We start from the raw sequence: 27,958 nt of genomic DNA, 5'->3' as shown, positions 1-27,958 counted from the left end.
AGCAATTACAGGTCAGTAAGCCTGATTTCAGTACCAAGCAAACTGGTTGAAACTATAGTAAAGAACAAGTTGAAAGACACATAGATGAACATAATTTGTTGGGGAAGAGTCAGCCTGGTTTTTGTAAAGGGAAACCAGACCTCACCAATCTAGTAGAATTCTTTGAAGGGGGGGTCAAAAAGCATGTGGACAAGGGGGATCCAGTGGATATAGTGTACTTAGATTTTCAGAAAGTCTTTGACAAGGTCCCTCATCAAAGGCTCTTAAGCAAGGTAAGCTGTCCTGGCATAACAGGGAAGGTCCTCTTATGAATTGGTAACTGGTTAAAAGATAGGAAACCAAGGGTAGGAATAAATGGTGAATTTTCAGAATGGAGAGAGGTAAATAGTGGTGTCCCCCATGAGTCTGTACTGGGCCTAGTCCTATTCAATTTATTCATAAATTATCTGGAAAAAGGGGTGAACAGTGAGGTGGCAAAATTTGCAGATGATACAAAACTACTCGAGGCAGATTGTGAAGAGCTGCAAAAGGATCTCTCAAAACTGGGTGAGTGGGCAACAAAATGGCAGATGAAATTCAGTGTTGATAAATGCAAAGTAATGCCCATTGGAAAACATAATCCCAACTATTCATGATGAGGTCTAAATTAGCTGTTACCAGTCAAGAAAGAGATCTTGGAGTCATTGTGAATAGTTCTCTGAAAACATCCACTCAATGTGCAGCGGCAGTCAAAAAAGCAAACAGAATGTTGGGAATAATTAAGAAAGGGATAGATAATAAGACAGAAAGTATCATATCGCCACTATATAAATCCATGGTACGCTCACATCTTGAATACTGCATGCAGATGTGGTCGCCCCATCTCAAAAAAGATATAGTAGAATTGAGAAAGGTTCAGAAAAGGGCAACAAAAATTATTAGGAGTATGGAACGGCTGCCATATGAGGAGAGATTGGGACTTTTCAGCTTGGAAAAGAGACAACTAAGGGAGGATATGATTGAAGTCTATGAAATCATGACTGGTGTGGAGAAACCAAATAAGGAAGTGTTATTTACTCCTCATAATACATCACTAAATGAAATTAACAGGCAGCAGATTTAAAACAAACAAAAAGAAGTATTTTTTCACACAATGCACAGTCAACCTGTGGAACTCCTTGTCAGAGGATGTTGTGAAGGCCAAGACTATAACAGGATTAAAAAAAGGACTAGATTAGTTCATGGAGGATAGGTCCATCAATGGCTATTAGCCAGGATGGACAGGGATGGTGTCCCTAGCCTCTGTTTGCCAGAAGCTGGAAATGAGCGACAGGGGATGGATCACTTGATGATTACCTGTTCTGTTCATTCCCTCTGGGGTCACCTGGCACTGGCCACTGTTGGAAGACAGGATACTTGGCTAGATGGACCTTTGGTCAGACCCAGTATGGCCATTCTTATGTTCTTAAATTAAGTGCTTTTAATAGATTGCAATAAGTTTAGCCCTTGACATTGACAACCTATTTCAAATTTAATTTTAAATAGGTTTATTTAAAAAAAATCTCTGTATTTAAATTTAAAAGAATATTTTTTAAAAAACAACCATCAATTTTTTTTTATCACCCAGCTCCAGGATGCAGTATTAAATAGCCATCCATGGGGAATTTAAGGTCAATAGGAAGTTGTTTATCCATTTCTCATATGCCTCTTCTATTATCTCCTACCTGCACTGCAGAGCTTGATGTGTCCAAGATTTTATCCAATATGAATTAAAACTGGCTGTTACTCACCTGATTCAAGATGTGGTGACCCAGTAGAATTCTACTTTCAATATGCTTAGATATTTTCAGGACTATGAACAGGCTTTTGCTATCTTTTGTTCAGAAGTTCCTAGCATTCCACAGACCCTAACGTAGTGGAGCCTCACAGAGGCTTGTCTTTAAAATTCTTGTTTTGGAGCCTGTCAAGACTGTATTTCTGTTGAGACCTGCAGTTTGAGCATTGACAGCCGACCTCGGGGGTGATATCCAAATGATTGCCTATATATACACATGCACTTCTATTACACTTTCACATTGGTATCAGAGTAATCAAAATCTAGGTTTTAGATTCCATTTCAGACTGGTTTAGCCACACTGAAGTAGAACAAGGATATACAGTTTCCTGCATGTTAGATATCCAAGGCATTTTTATTTAGTTCTGAGATAGCTCATGATAGACATTGGTGCTGGTATAGCAGGAGCCACCAACATATTCTGAACCCTTTGGTAGCTCCTGTGGAGGCACTGGGACATGAAGCTTACTGCAAAGCTGCAGATGTATTGAACTATGGTTTTACCAACTTTATTGTAAGGCAATGAAGTATAAACACCGAGGAAGGGTGGCGAGTGGTGGATTTATGTTTTTTTATTTTTGTCATCTTTGTCAGCTGTTCCACTTTAGTGGCAGGACAAGATCAGCAGTAAGGATATTCAAAGCCGAACCAAGAAACCACCCCCATCAGCACTGGCTCAATTTTGGCAGTTTCTTGATATGGGCATATTATTAGGATGGAAGACCAGCGAATTGTGAAGTGTTTACCAAAGAATTCTGCTACATGGTGGGTGATCACAGGGTCACCAAAAGCTTCAGTAGTGTGATAAGATTGCCTGTGACAGACAGTCTGAACATCCAGCCAGACTGTCTGAAGAACCAAGCTAGAGATCGATCTGGGTGTGCTCCATCTGTAAGAAGGCTGTCCCCCTTTGGGATTTGCTTTGATTATGATGATGTCGATGTCGTGTGATGCTGCAATATCTGCCACCTTGACATTGGTTGAAGGAAAACATGCACAGAAAAGCCAAGAATGGACAGCATACAATAGAAACAGAGAGCAGAGAAACAAGTTAATTAGCAACCTCTAAAGGAAATCAGAGTAGATACTAAAAGCATGTGGAGTTACTAAGAGAAGCTATGGATAGTTTCCTATCTTCCATCTAGTGAAATTCAGTGTAAAGGGAATTTTCTTTATACGTATTAGAGACCAGTTTGCCACAGGTAGCTCCTGCTGAAGAGTGGTGAAAACAAAATTCTATCAAACTCAAAATCTTTTCCCATTTGCAATGCTTCTTTGAAACTCTGCTCATCATTGTATAATGTGAAATGCCATTTAGCATTGTTTAGGCTGTCTAATATCAGAGGTACAGATAGCTCCTGGAGAATATAGAAAACCTTATGTTATTAGGATGCAATTTGCTAGTACTTAAGGCCTTACCTTTTATAAACTTATCTTAGCACTTCTTTAATTTAGAGTTTGACGTCCTAATACAGGGATCGGCAACCTCCGGCACATGGCCCATCAGGGTAAGCCGCTGGCGGGCCATGAGACATTTTGTTAATGTTGACCATCCGCAGGCATGGCCCCCCGCAGCTCCCAGTGGCCACAGTTCGCCGTTCCCCGCCAATGGGAGATGCGGGAACGGCAAACCGCAGCCACTGGGAGCTGCAGGGGGCCATGCCTGCAGACTGTCAATGTAAACAAATGTCTTGCGGCCTGCCAGCGGATTACCCTGATGGGCTGCTTGCTGACTCCTGTCCTAGTACATTCAGTATAATTCTTAAATATCACAAATGGTCTAATCTTCCTCCGAAATGTTGTACTCGATCTCTGAATGAATTTAGTACTCTATATGCTGGGATTTGGCTTTTAAAACACTGATAAGCAGTGTTATTTCAGCTCTCAAAACACATGGTAGTTATTTTTATTAATTTTGCCTTAAAAACACCCAGCTGAAGATTTGCAAAAATGGAGTGACATCCAGATTAACACTTGGTGTCTGATGAAAATTTAGGGTAAATAATAGAGGAATATGGGGCGGGGGAAGGATTGTATCTTTAGTTTAGTATTGGTAAACTGATGCATAGCTGATTTTTTTTCCTTTTTTTAAAAAAGGGGTTTGTTCAGTTAAATAGAAGTGAATTGATTTGTTAGACCACTTCTCTTTAATCTCTTTCTGTAACAGAGAAGGTCATAGCTGTGAAGATGAGTTCTGAAGCCAAGCTTATGCCTTCAAAACGAATTCATTACTTTTTAATCAGGGCTTTGGAGTTGTGCTCCGGCTCCACTCCAGCTCCAGGCAAAAACCTGCAGCTCCACTGCTCCAGCTCTGGGCTCCACTCCAAAGCCCTGTTTTTAATGCGTTCTCTTTGTTTCTGAAGGCAGACAGCCCTTGTTCATAAGGATGCATTGGAGAAATGTTAATGGAAAAGCTTTAAATTCCTCAGGATTGATGCAAAAATGTTTGATTGTACTATACCAAAGCAATATTAAGCATCATTTAACTCTTTTATATATATTTTTATTTTTTTCTTCAGTGCATCTCCCAAGCCCTGTCTGCTGTTCCCTGCAACAGCCTCCTAAACTCTGCCTAATACTCTTTCTCACCACAAACCCTGTCACCCTTCTCATACAACCCCTTGTTCTCAGCAGTTGCCTATTTTGAACAAGCAGACAGTGGATGGCTGAGTAGAGACCTTCTCCACCTGTGTCTATGTAATACACTGGCAGAGTGGGTTATGTCCCCCTCTACTGGCTGTTCCTCTAGAATATAACAGCCTATCACTGCTCCAGATAGTGGAATTACAACTTTAGTTGTTGACCCCACACATGTCTGAAAATGGGCATCTCTGACTGTGCTCACTCCTTTGTAAGCGCCCATCCTTCAACATGCACATGTTCTGAATGCCCAACCAGCCCGTTTGAAAATTGTTAACATATGCATTTCTTGTTTGCACCCGTATATAAGGATTTATGCCCACATGAGCCTCTTATTCTTATGTGGTTTGTTTTTCTTACCTATCTCACAAGGGTTTTGTGCAGCTTACTGGGTAAAAATGTGAGACACTTGCAGAGTTTCTAATAGAACCCAGGAGTTATGGTTCCCAATTCAGTGCTCTAACAGGTATACAACACTACCTTTCATGTGTCCATTTGATTATGTGGATCATAATTTTAGTTGATATCCCAGTTATACTTTTAAAAATAAATAGACTGCATCTCTGCTCAATACTGAGAGAAATATTACTCACCAAACTATCATTAAAAGCTAGAGACTTTAGAAAAGTTTTCCTGGCAGTTATTTTAGTTTTAATTACTGAACAGGGCCAGCTCCAGGCACCAGCTTGTCAAGCAGGTGCTTGGGGCGGCCGCTCCGGAGAGGGGTGGCACGTCCAGGTATTCGGCGGCAATTTGGCGGACGGTCCCTCACTCCGCCTGGGAGCGAAGGACCTCCTGCCGAATTGCCGCCGCAGATCGCAATCGCGATCGCGACTTTTGTTGTTGTTGTTGTTTTTGTTTTGGCTGCTTGGGGCGGCCAAAACCCTGGAGCCGGCCCTGTTACTGAATAATCACCATTTCCCATATATAATAGAATCTAGTGTGTCTCCACATCATTTCACGAATGGTGGCCTCAAGGCCAGCATGACAGCTTCATGGTATTGTACTGTAGTTGCACACAGGGAGTCTGAGTTTGTGTCCTGACTAAGTTCACCGTTGAGTACTCTGGTAGGCAAGGACAAGAAATGTAATGTGGACACAGTGTTCTCAGCCCTTGTGGAGGCATAAGTGTCTCATATCACTGTCCTCTGAATGTGTCTGGCCAACCACAGGAGTAGCTTTGGGCAGGTGATTGAAGGAGCCACCACACCAAGCTTTTTCATCTAAGGCAAGGTCAGAGCAATGCAGGGTCTTTGGAAGGGCATAGAAGAAGAGTGATTCCAGAGGATCCTGTCTAGAAGATGTCATAATCAACAGTATCAGTAGTATATAATGGTGCTATTGCATTTAATGCTTTGGTTTCTTTATGAAATATATCTGATCATAGAAAAACGATTAAACTTTTATTTTGTGCTCTTTTTTCCTGCGTTTTTTAGGTCTTTTGAAAGAAGCAATAGATGATGCTAACAAGGCCGTCGAGTTAGACCCTTTGAACCCGGTGAGTAGTAGTGACATGAACTGGCCCCTAATACACATTGTATGTGGTTTTATTCATATGTAATTTTACTTTTTTCTGGGAATTGTGCACAAAGTTAGTCTGTGCTAACATATCCTATTCCTGTTACCTCATTTTTCCCCTTGAGACTTTGTGCTGACTTGCTTGTCTCATCCACTTGTTATAGCTTGTCTCTTAGTCTGTAAAGCCTGATTAACAAAGATATTTTGGTGCCTAAACCCAAGATTTAGGCCATCAAGTGCCTGTTTTAGGTTTCACTGACATCCACAAAACCTCCACTCAGCTGCCACATAGCCCTGTAGGCATCTAAACTTGGTGCTTCAATTTTCTGGGTAAGAGTTCCCTAGGTGTCTATGTTTCTGCCTCTGGGCATGTGCACTGCTGCCTCCCTCTAGGCATCTGGATACTGGTCTCCTGTGAAGCCACAGAGTGATCCAGAAGCCAGGGGAAGATAGGCACCCCTCTGCCTGTGTCACCTGTGGAGCCCAATCTGGTAGATGTACTCAGTGGCTGCTTACTGGATCAGATCCCATTCAAAATGTTGTGTGTGTGTGTGTGTGTGTGTGTGGGCGCGCGTGCTCACCCACCTTATAACATTTAGCCCAGTGGTTAGAGAACTGTCCTGAAATGTGGGAGACCTGAGTTCAGTTCCCTCCTCTGCCTCAGGGAGAGAAAGGATTTGAATAGGGGTCTCCCACATCTCTCAGGAAAATATCCTAACCACTGAGCTATGTGGTGTTCTGATTTGAGGCTACCTCAGTGTCTCTTGCTGAAGCTGTTCCACTTTGGATAAATACTTAAATCATCACTGAAAAAGAGAGAAACTCTATAGCTTGGTGGTCAGGGCACCCAGCTTGGAGGTGGAAGACCTACAGGCCATTCCCAGGCCCGCCGACAGCAATTCTAGGGCCAGGGCCAGAGCCGACCCTAGGGAGGGGCAGCGCCCAGGGCAGAAATGACGAATCCATCACTTCTGGGACTGCCCGTCACTCCCAGGCATGCGCGACCGCTCCAGACCCCGAGCTTTTGTGGGGACCCACAGGCCGGCGCGATTGGCCAGCGAGGTCACACGCATAGGAACCCTGCGGCCCACCTGGACAATTTAAAAGGGCCTGGGTCCCTGGGCAGTTGCCCCATTTCCCGCCCCCTGTCAGCAGGCTTGGCCATTCCCATGCTGCAATGGTTAAGTATTTATCAAAAGTGGAACAGTTTCAACGGGATAGATTGAAAGAGCCCCACATCATAAGAACATAAGAATGGCACTACTGGGTCAGACCAAAGGTCCATCTAGCCCAGTATCCTGTCTTCCGACAGTGGCCAGTGCCAGGTGCCTCCAGAGGGAATGAACAGTACAGGTAATCATCAAGTGATCCATCCCCTGTCGCTCGTTCCCAGCTTCTGGCAAACAGAGGCTAGGGACACCATTCCTGCCCATCCTGGCTAATAGCCATTGATGGACCTATCCTCCATGAATTTATCTAGTTCTTTTTTTACTCCTGTTATGGTCTTGGACGTCACAACATCCTCTGGCAAGGAGTTCCACAGGTTGACTGTGCATTGTGTGAAAAAATACTTCTTTTTGTTTGTTTTAAATCTGCTGCCTGTTAATTTCATTTGGTGATGTATTATGAGGAGTAAATAACACTTCCTTATTTGGTTTCTCCACACCAGTCATGATTTCATAGACTTCAATCATATCTCCCCTTAGCCGTCTATTTTCCAAGCTGAAATGTCCCAATCTTATTAATCTCTCCTCATATGGAAGCCTTTTCATACCCCTAATAATTTTGTTGCCCTTTTCTGAACCTTTTCCAATTCCAATATATCTTTTTTGAGATGGGGCGACCACATCTGCATGCAGTATTCAAGATGTGGGCATACCATAGATTTATTTAGAGGCAACATGATATTTTCTGTCCTATTATCTATCCCTTTCTTAATTATTCCCAGCATTCTGTTCGCTTTTTTGACTGCCGCTGCACATTGAGTGGATGTTTTCAGAGAACTATCCACAATGACTCCAAGATTTCTTTCTTGAGTGGTAGCAGCTAATTTAGACCAGATCATTTTATATGTATAGTTGGGATTATGCTTTCCAGTGTGCATTACTTTGCATTTATCAACATTAAATTTCATCTGCCATTTTGTTGCCCAGTCACCCAATTTTGAGAGATCCTTTTGTAGCTCTTTTCAGTCTGCCTGGGTCTTAACTATCTTTAATAATTTTGTGTCATCAGAATATCCCCATCTCAGTGGTTAAGAACATGTTTTGGGGTGATGTGGAAGAACCCTGTTTAAATACTCCCCCCCCCCATCCTTCAGGTGGAGGGAAAAATTGAACCTGGGTCTCCCCCATCCTAGATGAGCGTTCTAACCACTTGGATAAAAGTTATAAAGTGTGGGGCAGAGGCAGCACAACTATCATCATATATTTCTCTGAGAGGACGGCAACTAAGCCCTGGTCTACACTACGGGGCTAGGTCGAATTTAACCGCTTTAGGTCGATTTTAAAATGAATGCGTCTACACAACCAACCCCATTCTGTCGACCTAAAGGGCTCTTAAAATCGACTTATGTACTCCTCCCCGGCGAGGGGAGTAGCGCTAAAATCGACCTTGCTGGGTCAAATTTGGGGTAGTGCAGATGCAATTCGACAGTATTGGCCTCTGGGAGCTATCCCAGAGTGCTCCAGTGTGACCGCTCTGGACAGCACTTTGAACTCCGATGTACTAGCCTGGTACACAGGAAAAGCTCCAGGAAATTTTGAATTTCATTTCCTGTTTGGTCAGCATGGCGAGCTCAGCAGCACAGGTGACCATGCAGTCCCCTCAGAATCGCAAACGAGCTCCAGCATGGACCAAAAGGGAGACACTGGATCTGATTGCTGTATGGGGAGAAGAATCTGTGTGGGCCGAACTCCGATCAAAAAGAAGAAATGCTAATATATATGCCAAAATCTCACAGGGCATGGTGGACAGAGGCTACAACAGGGACACACAGCAGTCCCATGTGAAAGTCAAGGAGCTCAGGCAAGATTACCAAAAGACGAAGGAGGCAAATGGTCACTCCGGGTCAGAGCCCCATACATGCTGCTTCTATGATCAGCTGCACGGCGTTCTAGTGGGGGACCTTACCATGACCCCACCACTGTCCATGGACACCTGCAAGGGAGGAGTCTCACGCAACAGGCAGGAGGATTTTGTGGATGAGGAAGAGGAGGAGAATGCACAGCAGGCAAGCGGTTAAGCCGTTCTCCCCAGCAGCCAGGACCTTTTCATCACCCTGGAGCCAATACCCTCCCAAGGTGGGATCCCCGACCCTGAAGGCGGAGAAGACACCTCTGGTGAGTGCACATTTGTAACTACAGTACAGGGTTTAAAAGAAATAGTGTTTAATGTTTGATTTGCCCTGAAGAATTGGTATGCATTCGTGGCCAGTACAACTACTGGAAAAGTCTGTTCACGTGTCTGGGGATGGAGCAGGAATCCTCCACGGACATCTCCATGAAGCTCTCCTGGAGGTACTCTGAAAGTTTGGTTTCTGGGGTGGGCTGCCTTATTTTGTCCTCCACGGTAGGACACTTTACCATGCCAAGTCAGTAGCAAGTAGTCCGGAATCATTGCAGCACAAAGCATGGCAGCGAATGGTTCTGGGTTTTGGTCGCATTCAAGCAACATTCAGTCTATATCTTTCTGTGTTAGCCTCAGGAGAGTGATATCATTCATTGTCACCTGGTTGAAATAGGGGAATTTTTGTAAGGGAACAGTAAAAGGACCCCGTTCGTGCTGGGCTGTTTGCGTTTGACTAAAAGGGATCATCCCAGAGAATAGCCGTGCAGTGAGGGGTGGGGTGAAGGGATCATCCAAGAGAATAGCCACACCGTGGGGTGGGGGAAGATGTGTGCTGCACATCCACCTGAAAACCGCAGACCCTCCTTTTAAATGTGAAACCCAACCGGCATTGCTTGGTATGGGAAAGGAGGACGCTGCAGTTTGAAAACATTCCCACATGTTATGAAGGCATAAGAAGCCAACCCCACATACCAATTGGCTTACCATGGCTGCCTGGAAACCGAATTCTGTTGCCCAGCCGTGTGTGATGTGTCACCATACCGGCAGGCACTCATATAAAAGGCAAAATGCGACCTTGTACCTAAAGCACATGTGCTGTCTGCTGTGAATTGCTTGATTCACTGTGAAAGTGTTTTCCTTTTGTTTTCAGAAATGTATAATCTTAAATTTTAATCTCCCTTTTTATCCCCCCCGCAGGTGCAAATGCTTCTGTGCTCCTCCTATAATCTCCGTCCCTCAGGTTATCGCAGATTAGAAGGCGAAAAAACTGCACTCACGATGACATGTTTTCCAAGCTCATGTTGTCCTCCCGCACTGATAGGGCACAGCTTAATGCATGGAGACATTCAGTGGCAGAGGCTAGGAAAGCATTAAGTGAGCGCGATGAGAAGAGGCAGGAGGCGATGCTGAGGCTAATGGGGGAGCAAATGGACATGGTGAGGCATGTGGTGGAGCTGCAGGAAAGCCAACAAGAGCACAGACACCCCCCTCCTGCATCCACTGTATAACCGCCTGCCCTCCTTCCCGAGTTCCATATTCTCCTCAGCGAGATGCCCAAGAATGCGGAGGGGAGGCTCTGGGCGCTCAGCCGCTCCATTCCAGAGGATGGCCCAAGCAACAGAAGGCTGTCATTCAAACAGTTTTGATTTGTAGTGTGGCTACAATAAGCAATATGGCCTTGTCCTTCTGTCCTCCTTCACCCCACCCGGGCCACCTTCTCAGTTATCTCACTTTTTGTTTAAATTAATAAAGAAAGAATGCATGGTTTCAAAACAATAATTACTTTATTTCCTTTGCCAGCTGTGATCGAAGGGGGGGAAGGTGGTTGGCTTACAAGAAATTAAAATCAACAAAGGGGGCGGGTTTGCATCAAGGAGAAACACACACAACTGTCACACCGTAGCCTGGCCAGCCATGAAACTGGTTTTCAAAGCCTCTCTGATGCGCAGCGTGCCTAGCTGTGCTCTTCGAATGGCCCTGGTGTCTGGCTGCTCAAAATTGGCCGCCAGGCGATTTGTCTCAACCTCCCACCCCGCCATAAACGTCTCCCCCTTACTCTCACCGATATTATGGAGCACACAGCAAGCAGCAATAACAATGGGAATGTTGGTTGCGCTGAGGTCTAACGTAGTCAGCAAACAGCGCCAGTGAGCTTTTAAACATCCAAAGGCACATTCTACCACCATTCTGCACTTGCTCAGCTTATAGTTGAACTGCTCCTTACTACTGTCCAGGCTGCCTGTGTATGGCTTCATGAGCCATGGGAGCAAGGGGTAGGCTGGGTCCCCAAGGAAAACAATTGGCATTTCAACATCCCCAATGGTAATTTTCTGGTCTGGGAAGTAAGTCTCTTCTTGCAGCTGCTCAAATAGCCCAGAGTTCCTAAAGATGCGAGCGTCATGCACCCACGTTGTCGGTGAAATGTCCCTTGTGATCCACCAGTGCTTGCAGCACCATTGAGAAGTATCCTTTGTGGTTTACTTACTGGTTGGCAAGGTGGTCCGGTGCCAAGATAGGGATATATGTTCCATCTATTGCCCCACCACAGTTAGGGAACCCCATTGCAGCAAAGCCATCCATTATGACCTGCACATTTCCCAGAGTCACTACCCTTGATAACAAAACATCAGTGATTGCATTGGCTACTTGGATCACAGTAGATTTGCCCACTCCAAGTTGATTCCCGACTGACTGGTAGCAGTCAGGTGTTGCAAGCTTCCACAGGGCTATCTCCACTCGCTTCTCAACTGTCAGGGCAGCTCTCATCTTGGTATTCCTGCGCTTCAGGGCAGGGAAAAGCAACTCTAAGTTCAAGGAAAGTGGCCTTACGCATGCAAAAGTTTCGCAGCCACTGTGAATCATCCCATACCCGCAACACTATGCAGTCCCACCAGTCTGTGTTTGTTTGCTGGGCCCAGAATCAGCGTTCCACTGTATCAACCAGCCCCACTGCCGCCATGATGTCCCAATTGCCACAGCCCATGCTTTCAGGAATGTCTGTGTCCATGTCCTCCTAACAATCGTCTTCGTGCTGGCATCTCTTAGCCAGGTTCTGCACATACTGCAGTATAATGCGCGAGGTGTTTACAATGCTCACAACAGCAGTGGTGTTCCATGTTTGCCGTGCTATGGCGTCTGCACGGCTAACCCAGGAAAAAAGGCGCAAAACGATTGTCTGCTGTTGCTTTCACTGAGGGATGGAGGGAGGGGAGACTGACGACATATACCCAAAACCACCCGCGGCAATATTTTTGCTCCATCAGGCATTGGGAGCTTAACCCAGAATTCCAATGGGCAGCAGAGACTGTGGGAACTGTGGGATAGCTACCCACAGTGCACCGCTCCATGAGTCGATGCTAGCCATGGTATTGAGGATGCACTCCGCCGACTTAATGCGCTTAGTGGGGACGTACACAATCGACTGTATAAAATAGATTTCTAAAGATCGACTTCTATAAAATCGACCTAATTTTGTAGTGTAGACATACCCTAAGTCATTCTCAAATGAAAAGACTTGGGCCTCTAAGCTGCCTAACTCCAGGGGAGGTTTTCCCGGTGTGGATCACTAAGCAGAAATAGGTGCCTCTCTTCAGCCTAGGGTTACGTGCCTATCTCCAGGAGAGGGGTGGGGTTTAGGGCAAACCCCTTTCCTCAGCATCTCCCATTGGCTAGTTTAGGCAGATCCATGCCTAGTGTACTGGCTTGTATGGATTTCATTCTTAAGCACCTCTCTTTCCCCATTCATTGTACAAGGAGTCTAAGCACCTAACTCAGACTTCGTGGATTGCAATGTTGCTCCTGTGATTTTTCTAAGGGCCTAAAAGCTAGGCTTTGCAACGCCTAAGTACCCTTGTGATACTGGGCCCTAGCTTTTTGGTGAAGGAGCTGTCAAATGTTATATATATGAAAGAGTATGCATCTGAGTATGTGCCTCCATTCAGCATTGTTTTTTAAATAGTGACTTTAGATTTGGGAGATATTTGTGTATTTGGTCTGCTGCTTGCCAGGAGCTAGGATACATGATGTGACGGAGAGACTGCCGAGACTCATCAAGCCCTCAGATCGCTACCCCTTCCTGCTTCTCCACGTGGGCACCAATGATACTGCCAAGAATGACCTTGAGCGGATCACTGCAGGCTACGTGGCTCTGGGAAGAAGGATAAAGGAGTTTGAGGCGCAAGTGATGTTCTCGTCCATCCTCCCTGTGCAAGGAAAAGGCCGGGGTAGAGACCATCGAATCGTGGAAGTCAACGAATGGCTACGCAGGTGGTGTTGGAGAGAAGACTTTGGATTCTTCGACCATGGGATGGTGTTCCAAGAAGAAGGAGTGCTAGGCAGAGACGGGCTCCACCTAACGAAGAGAGGGAAGAGCATCTTCGCCAGCAGGCTGGCTAACCTAGTGAGGAGGGCTTTAAACTAGGTTCACCGGGGGAAGGAGACCAAAGCCCTGAGGTAAGTGGGGAAATGGGATCCTGGGAGGAAGCACAAGCAGGAGAGCGCAAGAGGGGAGGACTCCTGTCTCATGCTGAGAAAGAGGGACGATCGATGAGTTATCTTAAGTGCCTATACACAAATGCAAGAAGCCTGAGAAACAAGCAGGGAGAACTGGAAGTCCTGGCACAGTCAGGGAACTATGATGTGATTGGAATAACAGAGACTTGGTGGGATAACTCACATGACTGGAGTACTGTCATGGATGGATATAAACTGTTCAGGAAGGACAGGCAGGGCAGAAAAGGTGGGGGAGGTGCGTTGTATGTAAGAGAGGAGTATGACTGCTCAGAGCTCTGGTATGAAACTGCAGAAAAACCTGAGAGTCTCTGGATAAAGTTGAGAAGTGTGAGCAACAAGGGTGATGTCGTGGTTGGAGTCTGCTATAGACCACCAGACCAGGGGGATGAGGTGGACGAGGCTTTCTTCTGGCAACTAGCAGAAGTTGCTAGATCGCAGGCCCTGGTTCTCATGGGAGTCTTTAATCACCCTGATATCTGCTGGGAGAGCAATACAGCGGTGCACAGGCAATCCAGGAAATTTTTGGGAAGCATAGGGGACAATTTCCTGATGCAAGTGCTGGAGGAACCAACTAGGGGCAAAGCTTTTCTTGACCTGCTACTCTCAAACAGGGAAGAACTAGTAGGGGAAGCAAAAGTGGATGGGAACCTGGGAGGCAGTGACCATGAGATGGTCGAGTTCAGGATCCTGACACAAGGAAGAAAGGAGAGCAGCAGAATACGGACCCTGGACTTCAGAAAAGCAGACTTTGACTCCCTCAGGGAACCGATGGGCAGAATCCCCTGGGAGAATAACATGAAGGGCAAAGGGGTCCGGGAGAGCTGGCTGTATTTTAAAGAATCCTTATTGAGGTTGCAGGAACAAACCATCCCGATGTGTAGAAAGAATAGTAAATATGGCAGGTGACCAGCTTGGCTAAAGAGTGAAATCCTTGCTGATCTTAAACGCAAAAAAGAAGCTTACAAGAAGTGGAAGATTGGACAAATGACCAGGGAGGAGTATAAAAATATTGCTCAGGAGTGCAGGAGTGAAATCAGGAAGGCCAAATCACACTTGGAGTTGCAGTTAGCAAGAGATGTTAAGAGTAACAAGAAGGGTTTCTTCAGGTATGTTAGCAACAAGAAGAAAATCAATGAAAGTGTGGGCCCCTTACTGAATGAGCGAGGCAACCTAGTGACAGAGGATGTGGAAAAAGCTAATGTACTCAATGATTTTTTTGCCTCTGTCTTCACGCACAAGGTCACTCCCAGATTGCTGCACTGGGCAGTACAGCATGGGGAGAAGGTGACCAACCCTCTGTGGAGAAGGAAGTGGTTCGGGACTATTTAGAAAAACTGGACATGCACAAGTCCATGGGGCCGGATGCGCTGCATCCGAGGGTGCTAAAGGAGTTGGCGGGTGAGATTGCAGAGCCATTAGCCATTATTTTTGAAAACTCATGGCGATCGGGGGAGGTCCCAGATGACTGGAAAAAGGCTAATGTAGTGCCCATCTTTAAAAAAGGGAAGGAGGAGGATCCGGGGAACTACAGGCCAGTCAGCCTCACCTCAGTCCCTGGAAAAATCATGGAGCAGGTCCTCAAGGAATCAATTATGAAACATTTAGAGGAGAGGAAAGTGAAAGTGATCAGGAACAGTCAGCATGGATTCACGAAGGGGAAGTCGTGCCTGACTAACCTAATTGCCTTCTATGATGAGATAACTGGCTCCGTGGATGAGGGGAAAGCAGTGGATGTGTTATTCCTTGACTTTAGCAAAGCTTTTGATACGGTCTCCCACAGTATTCTTGCCGCCAAGTTAAAGAAGTATGGGCTGGATGAATGGACTGTAAGGTGGATAGAAAGCTGGCTAGATCGTCGGGCTCAACGGGTAGTGATCAATGGCTCCGTGTCTAGTTGGCAGCCAGTTTCAAGCGGAGTGGCCCAAGGGTCGGTCCTGGGGCCGGTTTTGTTTAATATCTTTATTAATGATCTGGAGGATGGTGTGGAGTGCACTCTCAGCAAGTTTGCAGATGACACTAAACTAGGAGGCGTGGTAGATACACTAGAGGGTAGGGATCGGATACAGAGGGACCTAGACAAATTAGAGGAAAAAAACCTGATGAGGTTCAACAAGGACAAGTGCAGAGTCCTGCACTTAGGACGGAAGAATCCCATGCACTGCTACAGACTAGGGACTGAATGGCTAGGTAGCAGTTCTGCAGAAAAGGACCTAGGGGTCAGAGTGGACGAGAAGCTGGATATGAGTCAACAGTGTGCTCTTGTTGCCAAGAAGGCTAACGGCATTTTGGGCTGTATAAGTAGGGGCATTGCCAGCAGATCAAGGAATGTGATCGTTCCCCTTTATTCGACATTGGTGAGGCCTCCTCTGGAATACTGTGTCCAGTTTTGGGCCCCACACTACAAGAAGGATGTGGAAAAATTGGAAAGAGTCCAGCGGAGGGCAACAAAAATGATTAGGGGTCTGGAGCACATGACTTATGAGGAGAGGCTGAGGGAACTGGGATTGTTTAGTCTCCAGAAGAGAAGAATGAGGGGGGATTTGATAGCAGCCTTCAACTACCTGAAGGGGGGTTCCAAAGAGCATGGAGCTCGGCTGTTCTCAGTGGTGGCAGATGACAGAACAAGGAGCAATGGTCTCAAGTTGCAGTGGGGGAGGTCCAGGTTGGATATCAGGAAAAACTATTTCACTAGGAGGGTAGTGAAACACTGGTATGCGTTACCTAGGGAGGTGGTGGAGTCTCCTTCCTTGGAGGTTTTTAAGGCCCGGCTTGACAAAGCCCTGGCTGGGATGATTTAGCTGGGAATTGGTCCTGCTTTGAGCAGGGGGTTGGACTAGATGACCTCTTGAGGTCCCTTCCAACTCTGATATTCTATGATTCTAAAATTTTGGGAATATTTTAAGTGACAAATTGAGTGGTATTTTGGAAAATGTCTCTATATAGGTCAATATTTTAAAGCTGAGATGGAGCAATGTCACTTTTACGTAAGCAACAATGGGCCCAATCTGCAGCTCTTCCACATACTGCTCTCACAGAATCAAGGCCATTTAAATAGTACAGAATGTTTAAGGAGTATTATTAATATTTGTTATTTAACATTTATCTTATGGTAGCACCTATAGGCTGAGACATTCTGTTCAGGATACCCAGAACTGTAAGCCTCTCTGCTACCCCAATGCCTCAGCAAATGAGAGTTTAGCTGCTGTTAAGCTTTGTCAGCTCTCTGATACACCAGTCTATCTGCTTCTTTTAGACTGTGCCAATCTAAACCTTGCAGGTAACAATCAGTGAAACCTCAGTTCCTGAATTCCCCAGCAACGTCTCCCTCTCACTGGACATTCACAGAAATTATTAAGTTTGCTCTAAAGAGACAGAGCACTTATGGCAGAAAAGGTTTTAGAAAGTACTCAGAATGACAGGTATTTCCCTTCTGGAAGTATTTGCAAAGCAAACAGTTTGCAACTCTGTTCAAAAAATAGAATGGAAAAAGTCCCTTATTTAAATGTGACCAGTATCCTGACACCCACCTTAAACTATGAATATAAAGCAGGAAATTATGATGAGACAAACCTTTAGGTGTGAAGTAAAAAGATTAGTGTGAAACCAAAGCAAGATATTACTATTCTCTAATTGTTATTTTAAAATACACACATTTGAGCAATTTATTAATCATTTATCAGTTTATATCACAAAGAAAGTGTGGTCCATGACAGTTGCAAGGGACATCATTCCATCATGGAAATTAAATAAAAAACAGCCTGTTAGGTTAATTGAAGACTCACACTACACTTTAATATACAGCACTGACATGGTTTTGTAATAAAAAAAGAATAAATTTGACAGGTTCGGTCACAGAGACCCATTTGGGACTGCCACCTGATGTGCTGAGCCTACCTCTGAGCCTGTTTCTCTGCCAGTTTGAGCCAGACACGCCAGTCTGCTTCAACAAAGACCCAAGACCTGAACCATACACTCCAAAGCTGCAGAATGAACTGAAAAGAGCTTAAGAAGTGCTCTTGTCTCTAGCACCCAGACCAACTCCCAATGGGATCCAAACCCCAAATAAATTCGGTTTACTCTGTATAAAGCTTACACAGGGTAAACTCATAAATTGTCTGCCCTCTATAACACTGATAGAGAGATGTGCACAGCTGTTTGCTCCCCCAGGTACTAATTACTTACTCTGGGTTCAATAAGAAACAAAAGTGATTTTATTAAGTGGTTCCAAGTAATAACAGACAGAACTAAGGCTATGTCTACACTACGGGGGGGATCGATTTCTGATACGCAAATTCAGCTACGGGAATAGCGTAGCTGAATTCAACATATCTGATCCGACTTACCCCGCAGTGAGGACGGCGGCAAATCGACCCACTGCGGCTCCCCCGTTGACGGCGCTTACTTCTACCTGGGCTGGTGGAGTACGCGCGTCGATTCGGGGATCGATTATCGCGTCTCAACGAGATGCGATATATCGATCCCCGAGAGATTGATTTCTACCCACCAATCCGGGCAGGTAGTGAAGACCAGCTCTAAGTAAGTTACCAAGCAAAATAAAACAAAACACACAAGTCTAAGCCTAATACATTAAGGAACTGATTACAGATGACAGGTTTCAGAGTATCTCACCCTCAGAGATGCTCCCAAAAGCTTCTTTCACATACTGGACTCCTTCCTAGTCTGGGTCCAGCAATCACTCGCACCCTCGTAGTTACTGTCCTTTGTTCCAGTTTCTTTCAGGCATCTCTTGGGGGTGGAGAGGCCATCTCTAGAACCAGCTGAAGACAAAATGGAGAGGCTTCTGGGGCCTTTTATGTTCTCTCTCTTGTGGGCGGAAACCCCTTTGTTCTTCTGTGCAATGTCACAGGAACAAGATGGAGTTTGTAGTCACCTGAGCAAGTCACATGTCCATGAATGATTCAGCTTTTTGCAGGCTGATGCCATTGTTTACATGTTAGTTTTAATGTTCCCAGGAAAGCTCAGATGTGAATTGGCGTCTCCCAGAGTCCATGGTCAGTTAAGTGTTTCTTGATTGGGCACTTACTGAGAATAGTTCTTTCTCAAGAAGCTGACCACATGCTTCACTGAGGCTACTTAGAATCAAACACATTGAGATACAATTACATAGCCAATATTCGTAACTTCAAATACAAATATGATACACACATACAGCCAGCACAATCATAACCAGCAAACTACAATCTTTTCATAGATACCCCACTTGACTTCCTCTGTACAAGACCTGGTGCAACCATAGGACCTTGGTTGCAACAATGATCTATATGGTCACAGTTCATGTCAATAACGTCACAAAGTTTATTATTACATAACAGAAGTTTAAGTGATACTAAACAAAAGAAAAAGACAGGCATGGTTACAAATAAAACAAAATAAAAAACACGCTTTCTAGTTACTAAAACTTAATTTTAGCAAGTTACAATCTTTGCCTAAGCAGTTTTTCTTATTCACATCAAGTTACCAGCATCTCTAGCTCTCCAGTCTAGGGGATCCAACTTTCTCAGGCTCAGAGGGTGCTGTACCTTATGTTCTCTAAGTGATGGATAACTGAAATGGGTTTTTTTGCTCCCCTTACATTACCCAAAGCCTGTTTCTGCCTCAAGAGCCAGGAAGGTGCCCTGGTGTGCTCACTAAGTTGCCTCCTCTGCTTGTTAGCTTGATTGCTTTGTTTACTTGATATGTAAATTTACTTTCATTGTCCTGTGCCTGTAATCAAGCCAGTCATACAGGCAAGTCCACATTTCTTTGTCCAGGCTTGGTGCAGTCACTGCCTCCCAAACACACTTTAAGAACATATTTCCAGCACACACATAACCCATAGAAACATCCCACAATAATTTTCAGGACCAGTGCATCATCAGTTTACATACGATTCCTTCCACGACACCTTTAGGTACATATTATGACAGCAGTGTGATGGCACTCTGCCAGTGAGCATTGAGGGGCTCTTAGGATACACAGGCCTTAACCAAATAGGGCCCCTTTGTGCTAGGCTCTGTACAAACAAATAGCTAATGACAGTCCCTGCCCCAAAGAGCTTGCAGTCTGAAAGACACATATAACAACATGGGGATGGAACAAATAAGTCCAGGGAACACAAAAGGGGAGAAATGGGGTAACAAAAACTTTGTGTTTTAGCACAGATTAGCTGTGTGCATAATTCTTAGCCAATCAATAGCAGTATTTATAATTTTTCACCTTGCTTTACTGTTATCAGATGGCACTTTTCTGTATGGTCTGTTGCTTCTTTATAACTATCACAGCAAAGCCGGAAGTTTTATTTTTAAAACAAGAGACATTGGTCTTGGGAATATATTTTGTTACAGTTTATTTCTGTTATTTACATTCTTTTGGTAGGTAATTAATGTATTTGATGGATGTTGCTGCAGTGACCGTTGCTTGCTGTGTCATCATCAATTACCCGCTTCATTCTGATTGCCTTAGAGAACAGATCTGGTCTGTGTTTCAGCCAGAGATCAGCTGTTCATACTTCCACTATACCTTGCTGTTAATGAGATGGTTTCCCACAGTTTTTTAAAAACTTTTATCTTTAGTGAAGGATTAGTGCACACTGTGTAGTAAAATTCAAACAATGGTGACATACAGAAGTGTTCATAAGAACTCTAAGGCTCTAGTACAACTTTTATGCAGTGGTCGGCTGCAAGCAAAATTATGCCTCATAAAGGCATAGCCATACAGAGAGTGAGAGGAGTAGGTGCAACACCTGAGCAAGAGTAACTTTGTAAGGCATAATGTATCCAGAGGTGCTGTGAGGAGTGCATTGTGCAACTACTTTTACTATGGTGTTAGTATTGCATCATACCTCCCTATTCTGCCCAGACATATACCATCTGCTGGCAATAACTAACTAGCTGTGCTACCTCAGACCCCTTAACTACAGAGAAATTGGAAGGAGAGGCCCCTTGTTCCCATTCTCTTTTTTAGTGCAGCCATAATTTAGTCCTGAGTGGTCTTCCAGGATATAGCAAACTGAACTCACTGTTACTCTTTCTATTTTCCAGGATGTATATTGTGTTCGAGCTCTTGTTTGGAACACAGTGAAAGAAAAGAAGAGAGCGCTTTTTGATTTAAACTGTAGCCAGAAGCTAAAGCCGTCTCATATTTCCACTTTGATCATAAAGGGAATTATTAAAAATTCTCTTATGGCAACAGAGGGTACACAGTCTTTATTGAAGAATAAAGATCATGAAAAGGTAAATAACATCTGGTTTAACTTATCTGTCTCCTACTGTTTTTTTTTTTTTTTTTTTAAAAACAGAATGTGGCTCAGACATGGGACCGAAATCAGCCGTGGTGTAAGCAGATGTAGCTTTTATTGCTGTCAATGCTAATTCTGAGGCTGAATTTGGTCCCACGTAGTTTTGGTTACAGATTTTGCACTTGATCTGACCTCTGTCTGATATCAAGGACTTTTTCATATTGTTGACTGCTTAAGATAGAGAATCGCCCTTCCCACCTTTCAGTCCTGATTCTGCCTCTTCTCTGCAGAAGCTACTACTACTTGGTTCTAAAAAACAAACAAACCCTACCAAAAATGAAATGCTCCACTACCCACACATATTCTTTCCCCAGGGAGAAGATGAGAGAACAACCAACGTGTGACAGATATTAATTATTTCACTTAATGCATTAGTAGAAGACACTGCAACTGTGAGCCATGGTATAAGAACCGACATAGAACAGAACAGTTATATAAAAAGGAAATATATAATCACTGCTGAGTGGGATATATTGAATTCTCATTCCTGGCCCCACCACTTTTCTGGGCAGCATCATCCACTTTTTGAACTGCACTTTACTTACTATGGTGTTGTAATATGGGGTCTTTGTCTGTTAGTGGTCCCTTGTGGCAAAATGGGGAGCTACACCAACCTGGCTCCATCCCCCTTATGCCACCACACCCAATTCCATGTTTGTCAAGTCCTTGTTATGACTCAACCCCTTCTGGCTGGGTTCTCAGTAGTCTGTCCCCTTCAGAATGATAGGGAGTTAGAAATTCCATGGCTCTAGAAGGGGTTAATCAGCCCTAGGTCTCCTGGCTTTAACTTTAGGGCTGTCTCCAAAAGTTACTGGCTGGAATAGGTAGAGGAACCCAGGCTCAGGGTTCCGGCTCAGGGTCCTTGTTTGGAATAGCCGGAACCAGTCCTTCTCAGTCCCTTGCTGCTACCTGAACTGCTTCCTACCTCTCCTCTTCTGTAGGCTTCCTCAGGCTCTTGCTCTGCATTGCCTTCTTTGGAGTGTTGGCTTCTCAGACAGTTTTTAACAGTCTACTGGAGAGATTGTCTCTGCAGTCCCACTGCCTCTCTAGCAGCCACCCCTCTTACTTTGCAGCCCTTTTGCCCTTACAGCTGCTGTGGGACTGTTAGTCAGCTCTGGCTGAGCAGGCAGGTGCTTTGTTACCTTTTGGCTGCTGAACCAGGATGGGGTGTACAGACACCATGACAGGTGTCCTTGGCTGACAAGAGGTTATAGGTTTTTTCACTGCCACGACCATCTCAAAAAGAAGAAGGAAGCCATTGTTGATCCTGTGGTGAATGTAGCTCTTCAAAGGAGATTTTTTTTCTTTCTTAAATTCTGAAGCGGATAGGAAATCAATGATCATTTGTCAGGATGCATTGGTGTGATGAGTCACTGCCTTTTGAACTGATTAAACTCTGGAAAGTTGGGGTTTAGAGAGAACATAAAAGATGAAATGATACTAGGCAAAGGGAGATGAAAACTTGAATATGAGTTTTTTTCCAAGGAGTGGTCAAAATATTTTCTGTTGCGGAAGTCGTTTCAGAGGAGATGGGAGGAATACTTACAGAGTTAGGAAAGGTGGACGATAAGAGGACTGAGGATGAATCTAAGTTCCTAAGAACTGGGGGTGAGTCTTAGTTCCTGGCAATAGTACTGAATGTGCTATTTGATTTTTGAAGAGGAGCAAAATGACAGAGACTGTTCTTATAGAGAATTTGTGGAGTATAAATATTTGAAATGTTGAATAGAAGTAAATTATAATGGAACAAAGAAATGATGAGGTTAATACAGGCTGATAGTAAACAGCCAAAGCAGTAAAAGGGATCTGCAGTTGAATGTTATCTGCATAGAAGTGATATTCAAATTTGAATTCAGAAAACAGTTGAACAATGGAAAGGAGATATCAAAGAGGAGACCAGGAGATGAATACTGGACTATTTATAAATGGAGGGGGGAGGAAAGCATAGAAATTGTAATATATTTTAAAAATGCATTGCATTGAATATAGGTAACATTTTTATATGTAGACTTACATTTACTGAGCATGATACGTGCAATGTAACTCATTTAGCAAAATAGCATTAAAGGAATGTTAAAGATATGTGCTCAAGCCCACAAAGTAAAGGAAATGATCTGTTAAGTATCAAACATGTCAGTTCCATCACAGCATACCACATTAAGAGAAGTGCTCTTATTTGATTTGATAGTTGAGGATTAATCCTCTGCTGATTTCCCCCCACCCCCATTTCTTTAGTGTTCTTAGGGCAGAACCATAGTTTTCTTTCAATATAATTTGTACTAGGTGTAAATTCTTTGGATGACGCAGTGTGTAAATCTGTTTGTTTTAGGTTAGAAATTAAAGTTGGGTCTGTATACAAATCACAGGATAACATTTTCAGAAGTGCCTAAGACACTTATATGCAGTGTTGTTATAACTGTGTTGCTCCTACAATATTGCCTACTTCAAGAGATCAAAAATCATGAGTCAGACCCCCCCCAAAATCATGTGATTGGCCCCAAAATCATGATATTGTGTTTTTTAGGTCAGTCTCTTGATTTTTGAACTCCCCCTGTCCATCCCCAGGGCAAGTGCATGTGACAGTATTGCCCACTCTCCCACATGTACTGGATAAGGTGATTTTTGGCTCCTGCTGCAGGAGTTCTCCTTTCCCCCCCATATCTCCCATCCAGCAATTAATCCTGTCTCCCAGTCCCCCATTAATTCTCTTTCCACCCAACCCCACTCAATTCGACCCCCCCAGTTCAGTCCCCCAGTCCCTGTCATCACCACCCCGTCAGTTCAGCCGGCCTACCCCACTGACCTCCACTGCACTCAGTTCACCCTACCAGTACTCACCTCATCTGCTCGGAACCAGCCATCAATAAAGCCTACATACTCAGTCAGCACTCACCTTTCTGCAGCCCCTCTGCAGCCTTAAGCCTCACTTTTATAACTCTCAAATGTCAGGATTTTTTTTTCCATTTGATTCCATGGCTTAATTGAGGGTTGGCCTTCCCTCCTTCTGTCTCAGATGAAGTTTCTCTTCCCTGCTAGGGTGTAGCAACACTGTCTCATGTTAGCTTGATAGCTTTGTTTATCTGATATGTAAATTAATTCTCATTGTCTTTCAAAGTACTTTGGAAGAAGAAACCACATTCTTCTTCCAGTGCTTGCTCATGTCCATTCCAATCAGGTGTTAGGGTGACCAGACATCCTGATTTTATCAGGACTGTCCCGATTTTTGCTTCTTTGTCCTGCGTCCCGACCGATGTTTGGTCGGGACACTGGACAAAAAAGAAATGTTGTGCTCTGCCCCGGCTCCGCCCCCCCCCTGCCCCGGCTCCGCCCCCCGTCCCCCATTGGCTCCCTCCCCAAATCCCCGCCCTGGCCCCGCCTCTTCCCCAATCACGCAGCATTCCTCCTCCCTCCCAGGCTTGCAGCATGGCGGCGCAAGCCTGGGAGGGAGGGGGTGGCGGCGGTGCCTGGATCCTGGAGCTGGTGAGTCAGCTCTGGCACCCGGCGGGCAAAGGGGGGCTGGCAAGGGAGGGAGACGGGGGGCTCAGCTTTGAGCCCCCACACCGCGACAGAGGGCTCCTGCCCGGGCCGCTGCACCCGGGGCCGGGAGCGCAGCCTGGAGGCTGCTCCAGCCCTGCAGCCCGCGGGGTAGCGTGGTGGGTACGGGCGGGGGCAGCGTGGAGCGGGGAGGGGCCGGTTGGGCGGCGTGGGCCGAATCCCTGCTGCTGCCGCCAGGGAGCCCTGCGCCTCTCCCTCCCGCTCGCGGCTGTGGCTCCTTCCCGGCGGGACACGCCCCCCGGCCTGCCCCGGCCACATGCGGCACACGTCCAGCTGCTCCTTCCTGGCAGGAACGCCGCATGTGGCCGGGGCGGCGGGAGGCGCGTCCCGCCGGGAAGGAGCCGCAGCTGTGAGCGGGCGGGAGAGGCGCGGGGCTCCCTGGCAGCAGCGGGGATTCGGCCCCTGCCGCCCACCTGGCTCCTGCCCGCTCCGCGCTGCCCCCGCCCGGATCCACCGCATGCCGCATATGCCTGTGGCGGGCCGGGGGGCGGGAGGCTCCGCGGGGAGGGCAGCGCGCGGGGCCGGGGCCTGCTAATGCCCCCGGCCCCTTTTAAATGCCTTTTTTTTTTGCTCCGCCCCCCCCCCTTTTTTTTTGTTCTGTCCCCCCCCTTTTTTCCCCCCTCCCCTCCCCGTCCTGATATTTTGGACTGCTTATCTGGTCACCCTATCAGGTGTGCGTGTGCTGTCTGCACAGTCGTGGGAAGGTTTTTCCCCTAGCAGCACCCGTCGGGTTGGCTGTGGAGTCCCCTGGAGTGGCGCCTTCATGGCACTTAATATAGGTGCCTGCCATCCTCGACCTGCGAGGCCTCAACAGCTTCATGAAAAAGCTGAAGTTCTGCATGGTTTCCCTAAATACTATTATCCCCTCTCTGGATGCAGGAGACTGGTACGCCGCCCTCAACCTCAAGGATGTGTACTTCCACATCTCGATACATCCTGCCCACAGATGTTTCCTCAGGTTCATGGTCAACCACAACCATTACCAATTTATGGTCCTCCTCTTCGGCCTATCTATGGCACCACTAGTGTTCACCAAGCGCATGTCTGTTGTGGCCGCCTTCCACCGGAGGCAGGTGCAGGCATACCCGTACCTTGACGACTGGCTGTGCAGGGGGCGTTCCAGGGACCAAGCGGAGGCACAAGTCAGCTTCATGAGGTCCAATTTCAACAGGTTGGGTCTCCTACTCAACAAGTACAAATTAACTCTATCCCCGACACAGAGGGTAGAGTTTATAGGAGCCGTGTTGGACTCAAGCCAGGCCAGGGCATCCCTGCTGGAAGCTTGTTTCTGGGCAATGACGGACATCATACAAAGCCTCAGATGGTACCCTACTACCAAGGCAAGGGGCTGCTTGAGGCTCCTCGGCCACATGAAGATATGTGGTACAGCACACAAGGCTGAGGCTCAGGTTTCTCCAAGCTTGGCTGGTGTCGGCCTACCATCTGGGGTGCGACAGCCTGGACACAGTGGTCACCCTTCCGGTGCAGGTTATCGAGCCTCTACACTGGTGGCTCAGAGAGTCCTCTTCAACAAGCCCCAGCCCTCTCCATCTCTGGTAATGGATGCATCAGCGCTGGGATGGGGCTCTCACCAGGGAGAACTACAGATGAAATGTCTCTGGTCGCAGGACAAGCTCTCACTCCACATCAAAGTCAAGGAGTTGAGGGCCAACAAGCATGCCAAACCTTCCAAGCCCAATTGCATGGGGGTCATGATGGACAACACAACTGCAGTGTTTTACATAAATAAGCAGGATGGGGCTCATTCCTCTCCCCTATGTCAGGAAGCCTTCAAGCTGTGGGGCTTCTGCATAGCCTACTCTATTCACCTGGAAGCATCTTACCTCCTAGGGTCTCAGAATGAGCTGGCAGACTGCCTCAGCAGATCCTTCCACAATCACGAATGGTCCATCCGCTCAGATGTGACACACAGCATTTTCCGGAGCTGGGGTGTTCACCCAATTGACCTGTTTGCCACAAGGAGCAACAGAAAGTGCCCTCAATTCCGCTCCTTCCTAATCACGGTCCGGGCTCCCTTTTAGATGTGTTTCTCCTTCCCTAGACAGACCATCTGTGGTATGCGTTCCCATCATTTCCACTCATCCACAAGCTTCTGCTCAAGATCCCCAGGGACAAGGTGGTGGTCATACTGGTAGCATTGGCATGGCCTTGCCAGCACTGGTACACCATGCTCCTGGAGCTATCGATGGATGCCCCAATCGCATTGCCCTTGGTCCCGGACCTGATCACCCAAGACCATGGTCACCTTCACCATCCTGATCTCGAGTCTCTTCACCTCACAGCTTGGAAGCTTCATGGCTAAACCCTATGGAGCTCATATGCTCTGAGTCTTAGGGAGGTCTTACTTGGTAGCAGGAAACCTTCCATTAGGGCTACCTACCTGGCCAAGTGGAAAAGGTTTGCAATCTGGTGCTCTTGGGGTCACTCTCCTCCAGTGCAGGCGTCCATACCGCTTATCCTAGACTACCTACTGCACTTAAAAAAAGGAGGGCCTAGTGGCATCATCCATCAAGGTACACCTGGCAGCCATCTGTGCCTTCCACCCGGAAGCGGCTGGGCGTTCTGTCTTGGCCAACCCAATGGTTAGCTGTTTCCTGAAGGGTCTAGACAGGCTAGATCAGACAACCAATCCCGAAGTGGGACCTCATCCTGGTCCTTTCCAGACTAATGGGGCCCCCGTTTGATCCTCTGGCAACTTGTTCGCTGCTCTACCTGTCATGGAAGGTGGCCTTCCTAGTCGCCGTTACCTCAGCAATGTGGGTATCGGAGCTTAAAGCCCTCACCTCCGACCCTCCTTACCAAAGGGGGCTCTAGCTTTTTTGCCGCCCCAAGCACGGGAGGCAGGCTGCCTTTGGTGGCATGCCTGTGGGAGGTCTGCTGGTCCTGTGGCTTCAGCGTACCTGCCACCGAATTGCCGCCGAATCCGTGGGACCGGCGGACCTCCCGCAGGCAAGCCACTGAAGGCTACCTGACTGCCGCCCTCGCAGGGACCGGCAGGGCGCCCCCCGCGGCTTGCCGCCCCAGGCACGCGCTTGGAGCGCTGGTGCCTGGAGCCGCCGCTGCTCCTTACACCGTTTTCTATAAGGACAAGATGCAGCTTAGGCCTCACCCGGCTTTTCTCCCAAAGATTGTATTCCAATTCCACTCCAACCAGGACATTTTTCTGCCAATCTTTTACATTAAGTCTCACGCGGATAGCCAAGAACAAAGGCTAAACTCCCTGAATGTTCGAGCACTGGCCTTTTACATTGAACGCACAAAGCCATTGCGTAAGTCTAACCAGCTGTTCGTGGCAGTCGCAGACTGGATGAAAGAACTCCTGGTCTTGTTGCAGAGGATCTCATTGTGGATCTCGTCCTGTATCCGGGTATGCTATGATTTAGCCAAAGTACCGGCCCCTGCACGAACGGTACATTCCACAAGAGCGCAGGCCTCCTCAGTGGCGTTCCTGGCCCAGGTCCCGATACAGGAGGTCTGCAGGGTGGCGATGTAGTCCTCAGTTCACACTTTCAACTCTCATTACGCAATTACCC

At 46.3% G+C, this 27,958-nt stretch overlaps 1 protein-coding gene across 1 annotated transcript in view; it reads left to right on the top strand.

The window, feature by feature from the left end:
- Positions 1-27,958, top strand: part of LOC117876781 — an 86,225-nt gene that overhangs the window by 12,894 nt on the left and 45,373 nt on the right. The window contains exons 5-6 of the mRNA XM_034769165.1: positions 5,890-5,951; positions 20,593-20,784. Of these exons, the coding sequence (XP_034625056.1) occupies positions 5,890-5,951; positions 20,593-20,784 (254 nt within the window). The remainder of the gene's footprint in view (positions 1-5,889; positions 5,952-20,592; positions 20,785-27,958) is intronic.

The sequence above is a fragment of the Trachemys scripta genome, chromosome 1, assembly GCF_013100865.1.
Source record: "Trachemys scripta elegans isolate TJP31775 chromosome 1, CAS_Tse_1.0, whole genome shotgun sequence".
NCBI classification, from domain to species: domain Eukaryota; kingdom Metazoa; phylum Chordata; order Testudines; family Emydidae; genus Trachemys; species Trachemys scripta.
Note: the sequence above shows the minus strand (reverse complement) of the source record. Positions and strands in the feature narration are given on the sequence as shown.